General features: G+C 47.1%; 2 protein-coding genes across 4 annotated transcripts in view; both read left to right on the top strand.

Annotated features, from left to right (window-relative positions):
* Positions 1 to 6,907, top strand: part of tp53bp2a (tumor protein p53 binding protein, 2a) — a 32,541-nt gene extending 25,634 nt beyond the window's left edge. For all 3 annotated transcript variants that reach the window (XM_060073728.1, XM_060073726.1, XM_060073727.1), the window contains 6 exons: positions 1,077 to 1,903; positions 3,133 to 3,270; positions 3,600 to 3,733; positions 4,093 to 4,259; positions 4,923 to 5,122; positions 5,431 to 6,907. In XM_060073728.1, the coding sequence (XP_059929711.1) occupies positions 1,077 to 1,903; positions 3,133 to 3,270; positions 3,600 to 3,733; positions 4,093 to 4,259; positions 4,923 to 5,122; positions 5,431 to 5,472 (1,508 nt within the window). In that variant the 3' untranslated portion in view covers positions 5,473 to 6,907. The remainder of the gene's footprint in view (positions 1 to 1,076; positions 1,904 to 3,132; positions 3,271 to 3,599; positions 3,734 to 4,092; positions 4,260 to 4,922; positions 5,123 to 5,430) is intronic.
* A 1,016-nt stretch (positions 6,908 to 7,923) lies between these two features.
* Positions 7,924 to 16,148, top strand: part of LOC132473548 (semaphorin-4G-like) — a 30,719-nt gene continuing 22,494 nt past the window's right edge. Inside the window, exons 1-2 of the mRNA XM_060073737.1 lie at positions 7,924 to 8,240; positions 13,227 to 13,671. Coding sequence (XP_059929720.1) covers positions 13,494 to 13,671 — 178 coding nt within the window. The 5' untranslated portion in view covers positions 7,924 to 8,240; positions 13,227 to 13,493. The remainder of the gene's footprint in view (positions 8,241 to 13,226; positions 13,672 to 16,148) is intronic.

The following is a 16,148-nucleotide window of genomic DNA, read 5'->3' as shown; positions in this document are numbered from 1 at the left end:
TTTAAATTAATTGTTATTTATCCTGTTGGATACATCTTCAAACATGTCGCTAAAGACACGGACTGCGGAAAAAGCTTTTTCAATAGATGCATCACCATGTCATCTATAGCGTCTACAAGGTATACGATGCAGGCTGCTAAACATCAAATAAACCCCCTTTTCAGACGTTTCACAGATATGTAATATTAATGATTTTAATGACCCCCCCCCCTGTTTCAGTATGAGGGGTGGGGTGGGCTAACATCACGGAGATGCACTCTGCTCATTTGCATATGCCGTTCTGATCTTTCCCTCCGAAGAGGAACGTTGCATTACATCGCCCTGTTGAATCTACGCGTACACGGGAAAACAATTACCCACGCGCCACTGGGCAGAGGAGCAGCGACAGGGTGGCCAGGCCAGCTGGCCCCTTCCCTACACACAAGCACGGGCAGACACACACACACACACACACACACACACACACACACACACACACACACACACACACACACACACACACACACACACACACACACACACACACACACACACACACACACACACACACACACACACACACACACACACACCGAGATGGGCCCCCCATTCATGCTGCTTGCCGGAAGCAAATATGGAAATGATATGAGGGCATATTGTTTTGTCAACGGCGCCCGGTTCTATTCATAGAACCATTTCTTACAGTGAATTAGATTCATGGGAACGTGTGTTGCATAATTTGTGTAGGTAATGCACAAAATGCCTCTGGTTGTGTTGTAATGCGCTGGCCTGTTTGTCTGGTTTTGTTTATCTTCATTTCATCTGATTAACTTTGAACTGCTTAACAACCTTTGCATCAACATAGTGAAAGTATGTAGACAATTTACATTGGATGTACATTTTTGACGGCCAATCGATAAGTGTTCATTTAGTGCTCTGATGTGAAGCCAATTCATATTGTGTTTATTGAGCTGAATGGATGTTACCACGTCATTGTGCTTCACCATAAGAGCGCTAAACCTAATGGTGTGTGTACCATTAATAACATGATTTGTGTGTGTGTGTGTGTGTGTGTGTGTGTGTGTGCGTGTGCGCAGTGTACGGCAAACCAGTGATTGCGGGTCCCCAGTACCCAGAGAACCCGTACATGGACCAACGCTCGTTCGACCACGAGGTGGACCACAACGGAGCCGGCCCGGCCTTCCAGGGCCCCCCGGGCCCCAGCGAGGGGGCGCCGCCCGAGACGGAGCGCACGCCGCGGCCCCTGAGCCCCACCAAGCTGCTGCCGTTCATCTCCAACCCCTACCGCCACCAGAGCGACGGCGACCTGGAGGCCCTGCGCAAGAAGCTGTACAACGCCCCGCGGCCCCTGAAGAAGAGGAGCTCCATCACGGAGCCCGAGGGCCCCGCGGGGCCCAACATCCAGAAGCTGCTCTACCAGAAGGCCACGCTAGCCGCCTTGGAGACCATCATCAACACGCCCAGCGGGGAGCCCGAGAGGGCCCCCCAGGGCGGCGGCGGAGGGTCGCAGGGCCCGTACAGCCACCCGGAGCGGGGCGCCCCCCGCCAGGACGAGGAACGGACTCCGGCGCATCGCGGGCCCAGCCCCTCCGTCCGCCCCGGCCCCGCGCCCCCGGCGGAACACACCAGACCGCCCGCCCGGGAGGACTTCACCCCCCCGCCCCCCCCGGCCCACCCGGCGCCGAGGATCGACGAGTCGCTGTTCCCGCCGCCGCCGCCGGCGCTCCTGGAGGATCAGACGGCCGCCAGCCCGCCTCCTCCCCCCCCGCCGGAGGGCTTCCCGGAGGAGTTCCCCCCGTACCCGCCGCCCCCCTACCCCAGCGGCGCGGAGGAGCAGGGGCTGGCGGAGGACTCCTTCAACATGAGGGCCCCGGAGGTCACCGGACAGGTTCAGCTGCCGCCGGTACGTACTTTCTAGAGCGCTAGGGCTAGGACGTAGCATGTAGCGCTGTTGAGTTGCTGGGTCGTTAGGACGTAGCATGTAGCGCTGTGGAGGTGCTGGGTCGTTAGGACGTAGCATGTAGCGCTGTTGAGGTGCTTGGTCGTTAGGATGTAGCATGTAGCGCTGTTGAGGTGCTTAGTCGTTAGGACGTAGCATGTAGCGCTGTTGAGGTGCATGGTCGTTAGGACGTAGCATGTAGCGCTGTTGAGTTGCTGGGTCGTTAGGACGTAGCATGTAGCGCTGTTGAGGTGCTTGGTCGTTAGGACGTAGCATGTTGAGGTGCTTGGTCGTTAGGACGTAGCATGTAGCGCTGTGGAGGTGTTTGTTTGTTAGGAGGACCTAGCATGTAGCGCTGTTGAGGTCTTTGTTTGTTAGGAGTACCTAGCATGTAGCACTGTTGAGGTGCTTGCTCATTAGGACGTAGCATGTAGCGCTGTTGAGGTGTTTGCTCATTAGGACGTAGCATGTAGCACTGTTGAGGTGCTTGGTCTGTTTTTTTGTTGGTCTTGGGTTATTGTCAAACCCAGCTTCCAGGAATTACCGGCTGGGTCAATAGTCGTCTGTTCTGAAGTTATATAACAAAACTAATCCCTGTCAAAATTCTTTCCCCTCATAGTAATCTATTAAGTGGGAAAGGGTTGGTCATGGAAAGTTTTTTTTATTCAGCTTAAAATAATCGGATCCATAGCTTGAACTCAGTTTCTGTATCCTCTGTTGGATATAAGAGGTTTCAGTGTAGTGTTGCAGGTCGCAGAGGTTTTTGACCCAATTATTTCTCAAAGGGCCCTGACACTTAAACCACTCCACATGTTCCAGCCCAAAATAAAGTAAAGAATGCACCTTTTTTTTATTGCCCACTTGACTAATCATCTTGCATAACCATTGGTGTTTTAGTCAAGCAAATAGTGGGCTGTGTTAGGTTGGATTAGAGATGTAGTAAGAACTGTAGGAACTGTTGATTTTGTCAAAAGACAGGGAAAGCTCAGAGTGAGTGTGGAGCTCAGAAGACAATTAAGCCTAGCAGTGTGTATAATTCAAGACGAAATTAGTCCGATCCTCTGCAAGAGATGGCCCCTCCACATCCACGCAGAAATGAGAACACCTATCATATCTACTCCTCATCTCCGGACCGTAGTGGTGGAAGCGAGAGGAACCTTTGCTCACCTCGTGTGTTTTTTGTTCCCTTCCAGGGCAAGCGCACCAATCTGCGCAAGGATGGCTCGGAGCGCATCGACCACAGCATGAGGGTGAAGTTCAACCCCCTGGCCCTGCTGCTGGACTCCTCCCTGGAGGGGGAGTACGACCTGGTGCAGCGGATCATCTACGAGGTGAGACACCCATTTATAACCATGGGGGGGGGGGGGGGCTGAATAAAGTAGGATTTTCTCTTATTTAGCAGGCCTTCTCCAAAGAGACTTGAAGGGAATACCGATTAATGTCATTCAGGAGCAGAACCACCTTTTCGGCTCCGTAGCCACCTTCCAACCTCCTACCCCATGTGTTGATTCCGTGCTTCCTATGTTGTTTTTGTTTGTATACCCTCTCGGGGAATCTCTGTATTTTTGTGCATGAGTGCTTATACCAGCAGGCTGAACAATAAGAGGCAGAGGCATTTCCTGCGTGACTCACGGCTCTCTCCGTCCCTCCTCCCCGTCAGGTGGAGGACCCCAGTCAGCCCAACGACGAGGGCATCACCGCCCTGCACAACGCCGTGTGCGCCGGGCACACGGAGATCGTCAAGTTCCTGGTGCAGTTCGGGGTCAACGTGAACGCGGCCGACAGCGACGGCTGGTAGGTCCACTCGTCCACTCCCTCCCCCCCCCAACCCAACCACCCCACCCAGCCACCTCCCCCCATCACGCTGCCTGACTCAATCAACCCACTGTTCATCACCACGGCGATAATAGAGCTATGGTACAGTGTGTGAACGCTAATGTATATAGTACCAGCAGGCAGCACAAAGAAGCCTTTCTCCTCCCTTCTCCCCCCCTCTCCTCTGAGTCCTATCAGTGCTTTTGTCAATTCTTCATTCTTCTTTCTTTCTTTTTTTCCTCGGCTCTCTCCGCGACCTCCCCCTCCTCCCCCGTCCACCCACGTGCCCTCTCCCCCCCATCTCCCCTCTCTAACCCACCCTCCGTCTCCCCCCCCAGGACGCCCCTCCACTGCGCTGCGTCCTGTAACAACGTGCAGGTGTGTAAGTTCCTGGTGGAGTCGGGCGCGGCGGTGTTCGCCATGACCTACAGCGACATGCAGACGGCCGCCGACAAGTGTGAGGAGATGGAGGAGGGCTACACCCAGTGCTCCCAGTTCCTCTATGGTAAGAGTGTGTGTGTGTGTGTGTGTGTGTGTGTGTGTGTGTGTGTGTGTGTGTGTGTGTGTGTGTGTGTGTGTGTGTGTGTGTGTGTGTGTGTGTGTGTGTGTGTGTGTGTGTGTGTGTGTGTGTGTGTGTGTGTGTGTTCGGGGTTTTGCAAGCATACATTTTATACACGTACCATTTGAAGAGAAAGGAAATAAATTTTGTGCAGTGTCGTTTTTTGGAGGACACAATGTTGTCAGTAAGTTACTTAAAGGGGACATAGTATACCACCAGGTGTGAGTGTGATTAGCCTCACAAGCCGTTTTGAAAATCTGCCCCATATGACATCACTAGTGGGCGTGTCCTCCTAGATCTGTGCAGGATAGATCAGTCTACCAGCCTACCCACTGAAGTAAACGTTGCTCATCTATCCAGCACAGATCTAGGTGGACACGCCCACTAGTGATGTCATATGGGCCAGATTTTCAAAACGGCTTGTAAGGCTAGTCACACTCACACCTGGTGGTATCCTATATCCCTTTTAAGCTACTAACTTAACCAGCAAGTTACTAGTTAAGCATTTGCAATAACCAGTGATTGAATATGGCCAAACCAAAAAAAGGAATGGTTTGAGAGTTTCAGGTGAGGGGTTTTGATGAACCCCCCCCCCCCCCCCCCCCCCAGGTGTGCAGGAGAAGATGGGCATCATGAACCGCGGCGTGGTGTACGGCCTGTGGGACTACGCGGGCGAGAGCGAGGACGAGCTGGCCATCTTGGAGAGCGAGAGCATGACGGTGGTCCGGCGGGAGGACGAGGACGAGGTGGAGTGGTGGTGGGCGCGCATGGGCGACGCCACCGGCTACGTGCCCCGCAACCTGCTGGGGGTGAGGAAGCCCCCCCCCCCCCCACACACACGCACACACACAGCGCCCCCGGAGGAGCTGTGGCACAGGGCTCAGAGATGACATGGAGGGAAACCATTTGAAATTAATCACGAGTTTCAATTCAGAACTCTAACTTCCTCACTGTATTTGAAGGAATATTTGAATACCGTTTTTTTCTTATTTAACCCATCAAGGCGCCCAGCGTGAATATTTCTACTCTAATAGACTAACTTTCCTTACGCACACCCAGACTAAACGGGCGAGAATGAATTGTGTCTGACCTGTGTTTCCTCTTCTGTCCTCCGCAGCTCTACCCCAGGATAAAACAACGGCAGAGAACGCTCGCGTAGACACAACAACAACTACCTGGACATTATTCATCTGTCAAATTTGGAAGAAGTATCTTTTAAACGGCGCACAGCTTGCCATGTGTCCTAGAGACAAACGTGCACTAAAACCATGCACATGCGTGGGCACGTGTACTAAAGACATGCACAGGCGTGGTTGTTTGAACCACCGGCGTACAAATGGGGCCAAGAAGCAAATGAAGAATGGAGGAACGAGAAGAAATGAAGGATATTTTCTAAAGACTATGAACACTAGTATACACTACGTCTGGGCCCCGTATCTTTCTACAAGGACAGGGCTCCCCTGGCACTTTCCTACACCTCCAACAGAGGATTTCCACACTTTTTCCACAATATTTTCCAGGCTAGTCTGTGTAATGTGTTGAGGGGACGAGACGAATGGCATTATATATATTATATTATAATTAGTTTTATATTTTTATGTTTTTGATTTATTTTTTTCCTAATCTTGTCATGATCACATTTATAGCATCTGGGACAGTATAGACAGAAAAGTGACTGTGATTCAACTGTTGGTGTGTAAATTGAACAAGCAGTATTTGTAACGCTTTGAGCTATGCTTTTGATAACTCCCCCTCCGCCCCGTCTTAACTACACGGTGATGATGGAACTCCCGCTCATTGTATTCTTTATAAGGATATATTTCGGTTACCATGACAATCCTCTTGGGGCTTTGACTCCAACTCTGTTGAGTAACCATGATTTCATGGGCGTGTTGTATGTCTAAAAATGTATGTCTTATCCCTTGTAATGGAAGAAGAACTAAAATGCAGTCATTGATACGTTTTCTAGGAATAATGGCAGCGCTGTTGTTGCATAAACATGGCTTTTCCTTGTTTTATAACAACATTGCTTCTTTCACTCACTCCACTCACTTCCCTGGTGTATGACGCCTGGAAACCAAACTGACGCATCTTCCTTTGCACAGACTTGGCGATACGGTTGAGATACCAGAGGACACATTGTTTTTCCTTTCTTTTAATTGTTGTCACGGCAAACATTAAGCTAATGCTACAGAATGCAACACTTGTACAGACAGCTTTGTGGAAATACATCCATTGGCAACTAAAATGGAAATGTATGAACTAATTTTATGTTTTGCGTTTTTTTTATCCCAGCTGGTCACAGATGTAGAAAAAGTAACAAGAACCACATTTTTTTTTGTCAAAACAGTAATATCACCCACTTCATTCGGGCTGACAAGTCCAAGCATATTTGAAGAGATTTTGATGAATCCTCTATTGAAGTCACCGCTTACGTTACTGAAAGCCCACCAAAAGCATATCACTGTCAAAGCAGATGTATTTATTTTTGTTACCTTTTACTATTGTCTTTTTTTTTCTTCTTGTCAAGACTATATTGTAACCACACATGTAGGATTTTCAGATATTTACAATAAAATACTTTGTACTAAGAAGTGTCGGCTACACGTGTTCTCATTGCTAGCAAAAACATCAACTCTCTAAAAGGTTTTTAAGGATGCTGCCAAAGATAAAGTATATATTTAGCTATTGTTAAAACTGATCATTGAAAGGCCTATTTTCAAACGCTCAAATAATTTATAATAAGCCTCCGATTTATTCAATTTTAATATCTGCTCAATCGTCTACTCTGTACTAGGACACACTGGTCCATTTGAATGTATATTTGAACCAAATCAAGTAAGACCATGCTACTCTCTCAATCTTTTTCATATAGGCTACAGACTGCAGTCAAAGATTATAACAGGAGTTACATTACAGTTACTGCATTACTGTTACAGTCTTGAAGAGGAATTCAACATTACCATAACGTGAGTCTTGTGCACGATGAGAGGAATTAAAGCCAAGCACAACGTCTGTGTGCCCCCTAACCATTATAATGGCTGAGAGAAGATTCTGCGGCTGGGCTGAAACCGTCAATAACACCAAATGGGCTGTTATTAAACATTTAGACGATTCACTTTCTTCTTACCCTGGGGAGCCAGACACTTTAATAAGTAAAATAATTTTAAAACTGCGCCGTGCAGTTAGAGTAGCCCGGGCCTACCTTACACAAAGCGATGCAACATAGATAAAAGTGATTTGAACTGCAGCAAAAGAATGAACAACTGTCTGCTTGCTCTATAAATAATAAATGAATACAACCGCTGGTCCATTCTTCTGAAGGACCAGCAGTTATCACCATTTATTATTTAAGTGGTTCTGAGTGTTAGGTCCTATAACTGACCTATGTAGGTCAAAACATCAAACAAAGTTATTTTTTATATGTTAAGTATCTTTTGTTTTTGTAGTCTTATGTAACTAGTCTTGATTAATGTGTTCCTTCATAAGGACAATAAAGCCTAATTAGAATATGTAGATGCACTTTCTGTCCAGCAGGTGGCAGTGGAACGCCGCCTTCCCGCTTTACCGGGCAGGTTGCGTTACCTTTCTCACACCAACACTCTGCGTAGGTTATCGCTCAATATTGCGTCGCGGACACTACAAGCGAGCGAGCGAGAGAGGGAGAGAGAGAAGAGCAGTTTTTTTTGTTTCCCAGTGCTATCAATGAAACAAATGAACGACCCGTGCCATTGTGACAGTCTCGTCTCCAATAAGTGAAGAGGGCGTGCCACCTGTGACAAAAAGACGAAACTACAGCGATCATATTCAAGAGTCCGGCGTCTCAGTTACAGGGTGAAAAGTCCACTTTTTTTTACTACCCTCAGTGACTTTCGCAACTGGTTGGCTATTCCCGATCTTCTATAAAGGAATCCACACCCGATATAGGTAAGTCAAGCTCTACATGGTGTTTTATTAATAAGTTATATTTTTAATGTAGCAATATAGGCCTACCTGATGCGCTATAGGAAAGTATAGCGCATCCGGATGAACATGGATCGAGTCCCCGGCATATGACAGAGAGGGACCAGACCACCACTGCCGATCTTGCACGTCGTAGCCTATACGAAGAGTCCGTGTCTTATACATCCTATTTATTGTACAACCTATATATAATAGGCGATATCCCAAATGATAGAGAATATAATGGCATATCGCTGTACGTTATTTGGTCTCACTTATCATGATCGGAAATTGTACGAAAAGTGTTAAAATACTGACAATACTTGTAGCTGCTGGTGCTTTCGATATGCGCTTGTGTTCTGACGTGGATCATATTTGCCTACTAATCATATCCCGTGGTGTTAGTTTATGACGTGCCAGCGATGAGGATTAAGCAGCTGAGCATACATTGGACGGTGCGACGCATGATATGTAGCAAAATGACTCATACTGAAGCACCAAAGCCACCAAGTCATCCATCAACGCGTAATACTGTCCTACTACGAAGGTGTTTGACGCGACGATTGGTTCTCCCGGTCCCCATCAGGGTTGCTCGTCGTGGCTTTTGGGTTGAGTGCTTGTCTCATAAGAGGCCACAAGTTATTTGATTGACATACTTCAGACATGTGATTACACATATTTTTATTTATACATTTTCCAAAAAAGTAGGATTTTTTCTTTTTACCATGAATATAACATATATACCATGAATATTACCTTTGCATTATGCTTAACAACCAAAGTTATTCTATTATGAGTTTTTGAAAGAGAGAGTCCAGTGTTACAGACGTGTCCTTGTTTTCAGTAAATGCAGTGACAACATAATAAAGGGCGTATTGCTATTCGAAGAGGAACACTGGTGTCCCAAAGTTGTTTACTTTTTGTTTATCAGGAAGGGTTTCACAATAGCAGCAAATCGCTCTATTGATGCACATATCAATGGCTTCGATTGTCATAGATCCATGACTGACTGACAAACACACACCCATACACACACACACATTCAAACACACTCACACGCACACATCCGCACGCACATGGATGCATGCACACATGTACACGTATCCATACACATGCACTCGCACAAACACATACACTTCACAAGCACACACACACACGCACACACACACACACACACACACACACACACACACACACACACACACACACACACACACACACACACACACACACACACACACACACACACACACACACACATGGTATATCATAAGGAGTAGTGAGGAGGATGTATATTCACACAGAAGGATTAGAAGGTTTGATCCGGAACAGGATAAGACAGGCCTTTACGTTGACTTGTGTAGGAGGAACACGCTAATTAACCCCAAGAAGACAGCGAGAGAGACTAGTTGACTGGCTTCTGAGAGGATCATGGTGCTGTCATGGTGGATCTCCATTCTCTCGCCCTGCAGTCCAAGTTCCTAGAATCGTTATCAATAGCTGAATGAAGAAATCCCATTCTGGGGAGGAATGCCAGGAGATTTGTGAGCTGGCAGATTAAAGCGGGCTGAGGTCAGAACATTATCAGCGCTTTTCCTGTCGTTTTAATTCCCCTCTCTGCTGCTGCTGCTGCTGCTGCTGATGCTGATGCTCTTGTTGGTGCTTGAGGAGGTCTCTGTTCTTCTGGAGGTTATGAGCTATACGATGAGCCGCTGAAGCCCGGTGTTGCAGTCCTACACACAACCCCGACCCCACTGCAACGGGACCCATCATGGTGTGTTCATTTATTCATCATTTGCTCATTCTCACGTCACTCTTTCCCCCTTTTACATTGCTTCTCTCTCTCTCTCTCTCTCTCTCTCTCTCTCTCTCTCTCTCTCTCTCTCTCTCTCTCTCGTGACTAGTCCTAGCTTTCTCATCAACAGTTAGTGTAGGATGGTTGGTTAGGTCCCTGGCCAGACTGGAGGACCACCGAGGTGTCTTGGCTGACTGATTGTGGTGGGCTTCACCCTGACAGCTTGTCTAGAGTCATTGCGGAGCGATCCATGGCGATGAATTCATCACTTAAGAAAGCGATGCACCTTATCTCCCCCCTTGCAGGCCTCCCCTCTCCTCGCTGGGTGAGGGGAGGGGCTCTTTTGCTTCGTGTCGGGCCCAGCGATGGCACCTGTCACACCCATTGAGTCCACTGGACTTATCGAGAGATGACGACTTCTTTAGAAGGCTGCACTGCCTGGACAATGGAGTTACACTGGGGTTCAACTTCATTACCCATCTCCCATTGTCTTTGCTATTACTATTAAGCCCTGTTGCCTTTTAGCTTTCAACCAAAGTTACCCACAGGCAATTGTGAACAGATACCCGTCAATCAAGGGCTGGAGGGGGGGACCTGGTGGTGGGGGGGGGGGGTTATTAAGCGTTCGTCTGACAGTCAAACACATCTTACCGCCACTAGAGCCGTCCGCTCCTCTTTCGTTGTGGAGAACGTTGTCAGCACGCTGCAGTGGCAAGGGGAAGTGACTCAGGAGATGGATGCGCTCTTGGAAGAACCCCTCGTTATCCACTTGCGTGAGTGTCACCATGTGACAGAAGAGAGAGAATAACAGAACGAGGCGTAACCGCAGGTGCCCCGTAACGATGTGGGGAAACGTGGGGGGATTCTTTTGGAAGCCCTGTATCCATGGCAGCCGTTGATTTTTTTCTCATTTCAGAATCCCTCTCGCTTTACCCGCTTTCTCGCTAACTCTATCTCGCTCGCTCTCGCTCTTGCTCTTGCTCTCTCTCCCCGTCTTTCTGTATGTCTGCATCTGTCTTTGGCTCTCTCTCTCCTTTTCTCTCACTCTCTCTCTTTCTATCTATATATCTCCCTCCTCTATATTTCTCTCTTTCTCCTTTTTCACTTAATCTTGCTCTCTCGCTCTCTTTTACTCTCGGTCTCTGACTCTCTCTGTCTTTCCATCTCTCTTAGTATTAATCTTGCTTGCTCTCTCTCTTTTTCATCCTCTGTCTCTTAATCCTGCTTTCTCTCTCTCTCTAAAAATCTATTTATCTATCACAATCTTCTTTCTCTTTGTCTTAATGTTCTCTCTCACACACTCTATCTATAAATCTATCTATATCTCTCTCTCTTTCTCTTTCTCCTAATCTTGCTCTCTCTTCTTCCCTCTCTTTCTCTTTCTCTCTCTCTCTCTCTCTCTCTCTCTCTTTCTCTTTCTCTTTCTCTCTCTCTCTCGGTCGGTCTCTCTTTCTCGCTCTCAGTCTCTCTGTCTCTTGGTCTCTGTCTCTCTCTCTCGCTCTCAGTCTCTGTGTCTCTCTCTCTCTCTCTCTCTCTCTCTCTCTCTCTCTCTCTCTCTCTCTCTCTCTCTCTCTGTCTTACTGCCATGTCTGAGGGTCCTGGAAGTAGTCTTTTACTCCGGAGGCTACTGGTTGCCATGGTGCCGAGCATCCGATGGGACAGCTGTGTTTTGCTGTAAAGAGTCACTCGCCCTTACACTAATTGTTTCGATCCTCTTGCGCACATGTGTGTGTGTGTGTGTATGTGCCTGTTTGTCTTAGTTTTTGTGCGTTTGTGTGTGCGTATGTATATGTGTGGCTGAGGGTGTGTGCCTGTATAAAGAAGGATCACTGGATTTCCTTCAGGCCAAGTGAAAGGCGTCTACATATCCGTCTTCATAATGGCTATTCAATTAGCTACTGAGTACTGAACACATCTGGAGCTTGTGCGTGTGTGGTGATGGTAGGCAACAATGAGACAAAGAACATAAAAAAGAGACTTTAATGGAGCAAGAAAGAGAAATGAGAGGGATGGTACCATTTCACTGGAGACAAGGTTGTAAGAAATGTTTCTGTCTCACTCCAAAGTATTGTTGTGTGTGTGTGCGTGTGTGTGCATGGGATGGTGACCGCCACAACACTATCGCTCTTAATCTCTTTTTCTTTCTCACTTGCTCTTTCTCTCTATATATATCTATATCGACATATTTATCTCTGTCCTTGTCTCTCTCTCTCTCTCTCTCTCTCTCTCTCTCTCTCTCTCTCTCTCTCTCTCTCTCTCTCTCTCTCTCTCTCTCTCTCTCTCTCTCTCTCTCTCTCTCTCTCTCTCTCTTGGCTGGAATATTTTTCACATTGATATATTCATATATGCGTTATATACTATTGTATAATATTCACTGCAGAGGAGTCACCATTTTCTGGCAGTGCTACTTTTATTTTGCTGCGGGTTATCAAATTCCAACCAATGTCACACTATGTTTATATAATTCTGTCATTTTTCTCATGACACATTGGACTTGTAGATCATGTAGGAGCAATATGCATCTTGCAGTAGGAGACCCAACAGGTCCACTGCGTAGATCGGGGATTGAACCCAGTACTTTTCCACTGGGAGTCAAACCTTGGGAACCACATCAGCGATACCCTTTGCCTACATCACTTTCACTTTTGATATTGTGTATATTCATCTGAATTGTTTGCTTGTGGTATTCATCCACACAAAGCTCAACTCTCCTCATTTCACTAAAGATGTGTTTGTTCAGGGCCGTTGTGCTGTTGCTTCATTAGAGAAGGTCGTAGCCGTTGGGGTGCGATTAAAAAGTGTTTTGCTTCCTGAGAGAGCCTGACTCCTATCTCTGTGAAGTAGGTGCGCTGCCCATATTTAATTCACAACCTACAGTTCAGGTCTCTTTCTGTCTCTTTCATCATCCTGGTGAGGAAATACTTTGACGTTGGCTCATCTCTGGCTCTTGATCTCTGGGCCCTCGAATAGATGGGAGACTTCCCAACCCCCTGTAGAGTTTATCTTAACCCCCCCCTTGTTGGACAAATACTTCTGCTATCTTTTTGATATATTACACATTGAACTGAATGATTGTATTTGTTTAACCTTGTGTGCAATATGCATGCATTGTCCATCACAGATATGTCTAACGCTCTTATCTCCTGTGTGTGTGTTTGTGTGTGCCCTTTCCGCAGACATCACCAAAATCAAGTCTTCAACCCCCGTATCTAAGCCCTTCCATTCCTCAAAGGCAACAATACCAGCGTGTGTGTGTGTGTGTGTGTGTGTGTGTGTGTGTGTGTGTGTGTGTGTGTGTCTCTTGAGGTCTATGTGTTTTCACGCATCATAAAGAGTGGTTGATTCCATCTGTGTGTGTGTGTGTGTGTGTGTGTGAGTGCGTTTGCAAATATGCTGTAGTGAATACCAGTGCAGGACAGCATCACCTCTGAGCGAGAGAGAGCATGAGACACATTGGACGGTCCACGTCGATCATGCGGGCTCCGTCCTCCACGTGCGCGTGGCCGTTGCCCTGGCTCCTGCTGCTGCTGCTCTCCTGCCGGGCCGGCGCGGCGACGGGCCAACTCTTCAGGACCCCCCTCGAGGGGGACATCACCCCCCGCCTCACCATCACCACCAGCGGTGAGTCGGAAACGCATACATCTATATATTTTTTTATGATTTTCATGCTTTATTATAGAGTGAGATAGTTAGGAAGGTATAGGAGATGGAGGGGAGGACATTCAGCCAAGGACCACGGGTAGGAAATAGGATTCGAACCCGGGTCGCTGTGATCAGGACGTAGCCTTAATGGTACGCGCTCTACCAGGTGAGCCACCGGGGCCCTATGAAACACATTCTGCTGCTCTTCACCGCCACTCATGAGAAGATATGGTGAGATTGTAGATTGTCATTGCGTTGTAAAACACAATCTGGACAAGCTGTACAGAAACTCACAATCGTTAAAGCATAACTTATAGTTAAAGCGTTAGATGGTGAATGAACAACTGTCACTACTCGTACTGTCACAGGTACTAGCACTTATAGTTTATCCAAAGGTACTTCCAGTGAATTCAGAGCCATGTTCATCACCGGGGCTAAGGCACCTTGTCATGCTGTGGACATTAAAAAATCGAACCCAGTACCTTTTTGGCTCAACCTAGCAGGTGGACTATTTATACCCGTCTACAAACTTAGTGTATGTGTCTATATGTATGTGTGTGTGTGTGTGTGTGTTATTTAAACTGTTTTGGTTTGTTTGAGGAATGCCCTCATGTAAACACGTCAGTGTTTTGTGTCTTAAGGTAGGAGAGAACTTTCGTTTGCTTTTCAAAATACAGTTTACAAAGGAGCAGCGAAACGATGACAAATATCATGCTTCTCTGTGTACGGAATAAGCAAGGGTATGCGTGTGTATGTGTGTGTATTTATGTATACATGCGTGTGTGTGTGTGTGTGTGTGTGTGTGTGTGCGTGTGTGTTTGTGTGTGTGTGTGTGTGTGTGTGTGTGTGAATGTTTGCCTTTTATATTGTTGTTGGGATGCAGGCATCAGAAATGGCAAATCTTTATTTAATGACTTTAGCGCCAATCTACCGATCCTGTTCCCTCCACGCTGCCTCCTCTCTCCCCTGTGAACTGGCCTTTATGAAACGCACTCTTCCTCTTGGGCTCTTCAGAGATCCATTTCATTTTGGTTGTTTTCAGCCCATTTTTCTATTACTTCCCCCAACGTGCTTGCCTCTTCACAGCCTCCACAATCGACATTTAGACGACCCTAAATCTCCCTTCCACTCCTCTCTTGTTGCCTAATACGCCTTTGTTCTGGTCTGTCTCTCGCTGCTACTTTCTATCCTCTCCCTCTCTCTCGATCTCTCTCTCTCCTCGCTCTGCACCTGAGACTGTTCTCAGAACCCTGATTTCATTCACCCATGCTCATTATTTTATTTTAGCTCAAGGTGCCATTCCTGTTTTGGTCAATGGCTCCCCCGGTGTCCTTAACAGAGCTGTAGATAAGATTTAACAGCTATTATTCGGCTGCACTTGAGCCAATTCAGATTTTAGCCCGCACCTGGCTTATTTCTGACCAATCAGGGCATCTTTTCCCTGATTAGTTTGGTAAGTCCATCTTGCCTGTCAATCACAGGTGTGTGAACAACACTTCTCAATGGAAAACAGGGAGAGGGGAGGAAGGGGACATTTTTTGGGTGGTTTAGTTTCAAACTCCTCCTGTTATTTTTTTGGAGATAGTGAAGACGTACAGTCACGCACACAAATGCGCAGGCACGCACAAAAACCTGCACAAATAAAAGTCAAAGTATACTTTATTATCCCAGAGTTGGGAAATGTATGTGGTCAAAGTGTAGCACATTTAAGACACATAGGCATACAACTGGGTGCGCCGTACACACAACAACATTTAAGAAATACTGTAAGTCAGCTTCCTGACTGAAGGAAACAATATGTTACAGTTGATGGAGTCATGTCATCTATCATCAACGTCGTCAGCGGAGTTCCTCATGGTACGGTACTTGGACCCATACTGTTCCTCATCTACATCAATGATTACTTTGGTGTTGTTAAACACAGTAAAATCAAAGTGTTTGCAGAGGACCACAAAGATATATCCTCCCATATCAACAGACTTTTACTCCAAGAGGATCTCCTGTCAGTTGTCAAGTGGGCCGATACCAACAACATGGAACTAAATCAGGAAAAGTTCCAGCTCCTCCAACATGGTAAAATCTATGATCTGAAGCAGCCATATACCCTACCATCAGGCCAACTGCTTCAGGGTTCTGACCCCGTCAATGACTTGGGGGTCGACATCGACAACGACCTCACTTAGCGAACTCATATTGCCATGAAAGCAGCCAAGGCCAACAGCCTGGCAGGCTGGATCCTGCAGACCTTTATCACCAGGGATGTTGACACGATGATGCTCCTCTACAAATCCTTTGTCCGCTCGCATCTCGAATACTGCTGTCCGCTCTGGTCACCTCAGCTCGACATCACACAAATCGAAGCAGTCCAGAGATCCTTCGCTGCTAAGATGCAGGGAACCAGTGACCTTAACTACTGGGACCGCCTCCAACATCTCCCAATGTATTCTCTGCAGCGA

Source organism: Gadus macrocephalus, chromosome 15, assembly GCF_031168955.1.
Source record: "Gadus macrocephalus chromosome 15, ASM3116895v1".
NCBI classification, from domain to species: domain Eukaryota; kingdom Metazoa; phylum Chordata; class Actinopteri; order Gadiformes; family Gadidae; genus Gadus; species Gadus macrocephalus.
Note: the sequence above shows the minus strand (reverse complement) of the source record. Positions and strands in the feature narration are given on the sequence as shown.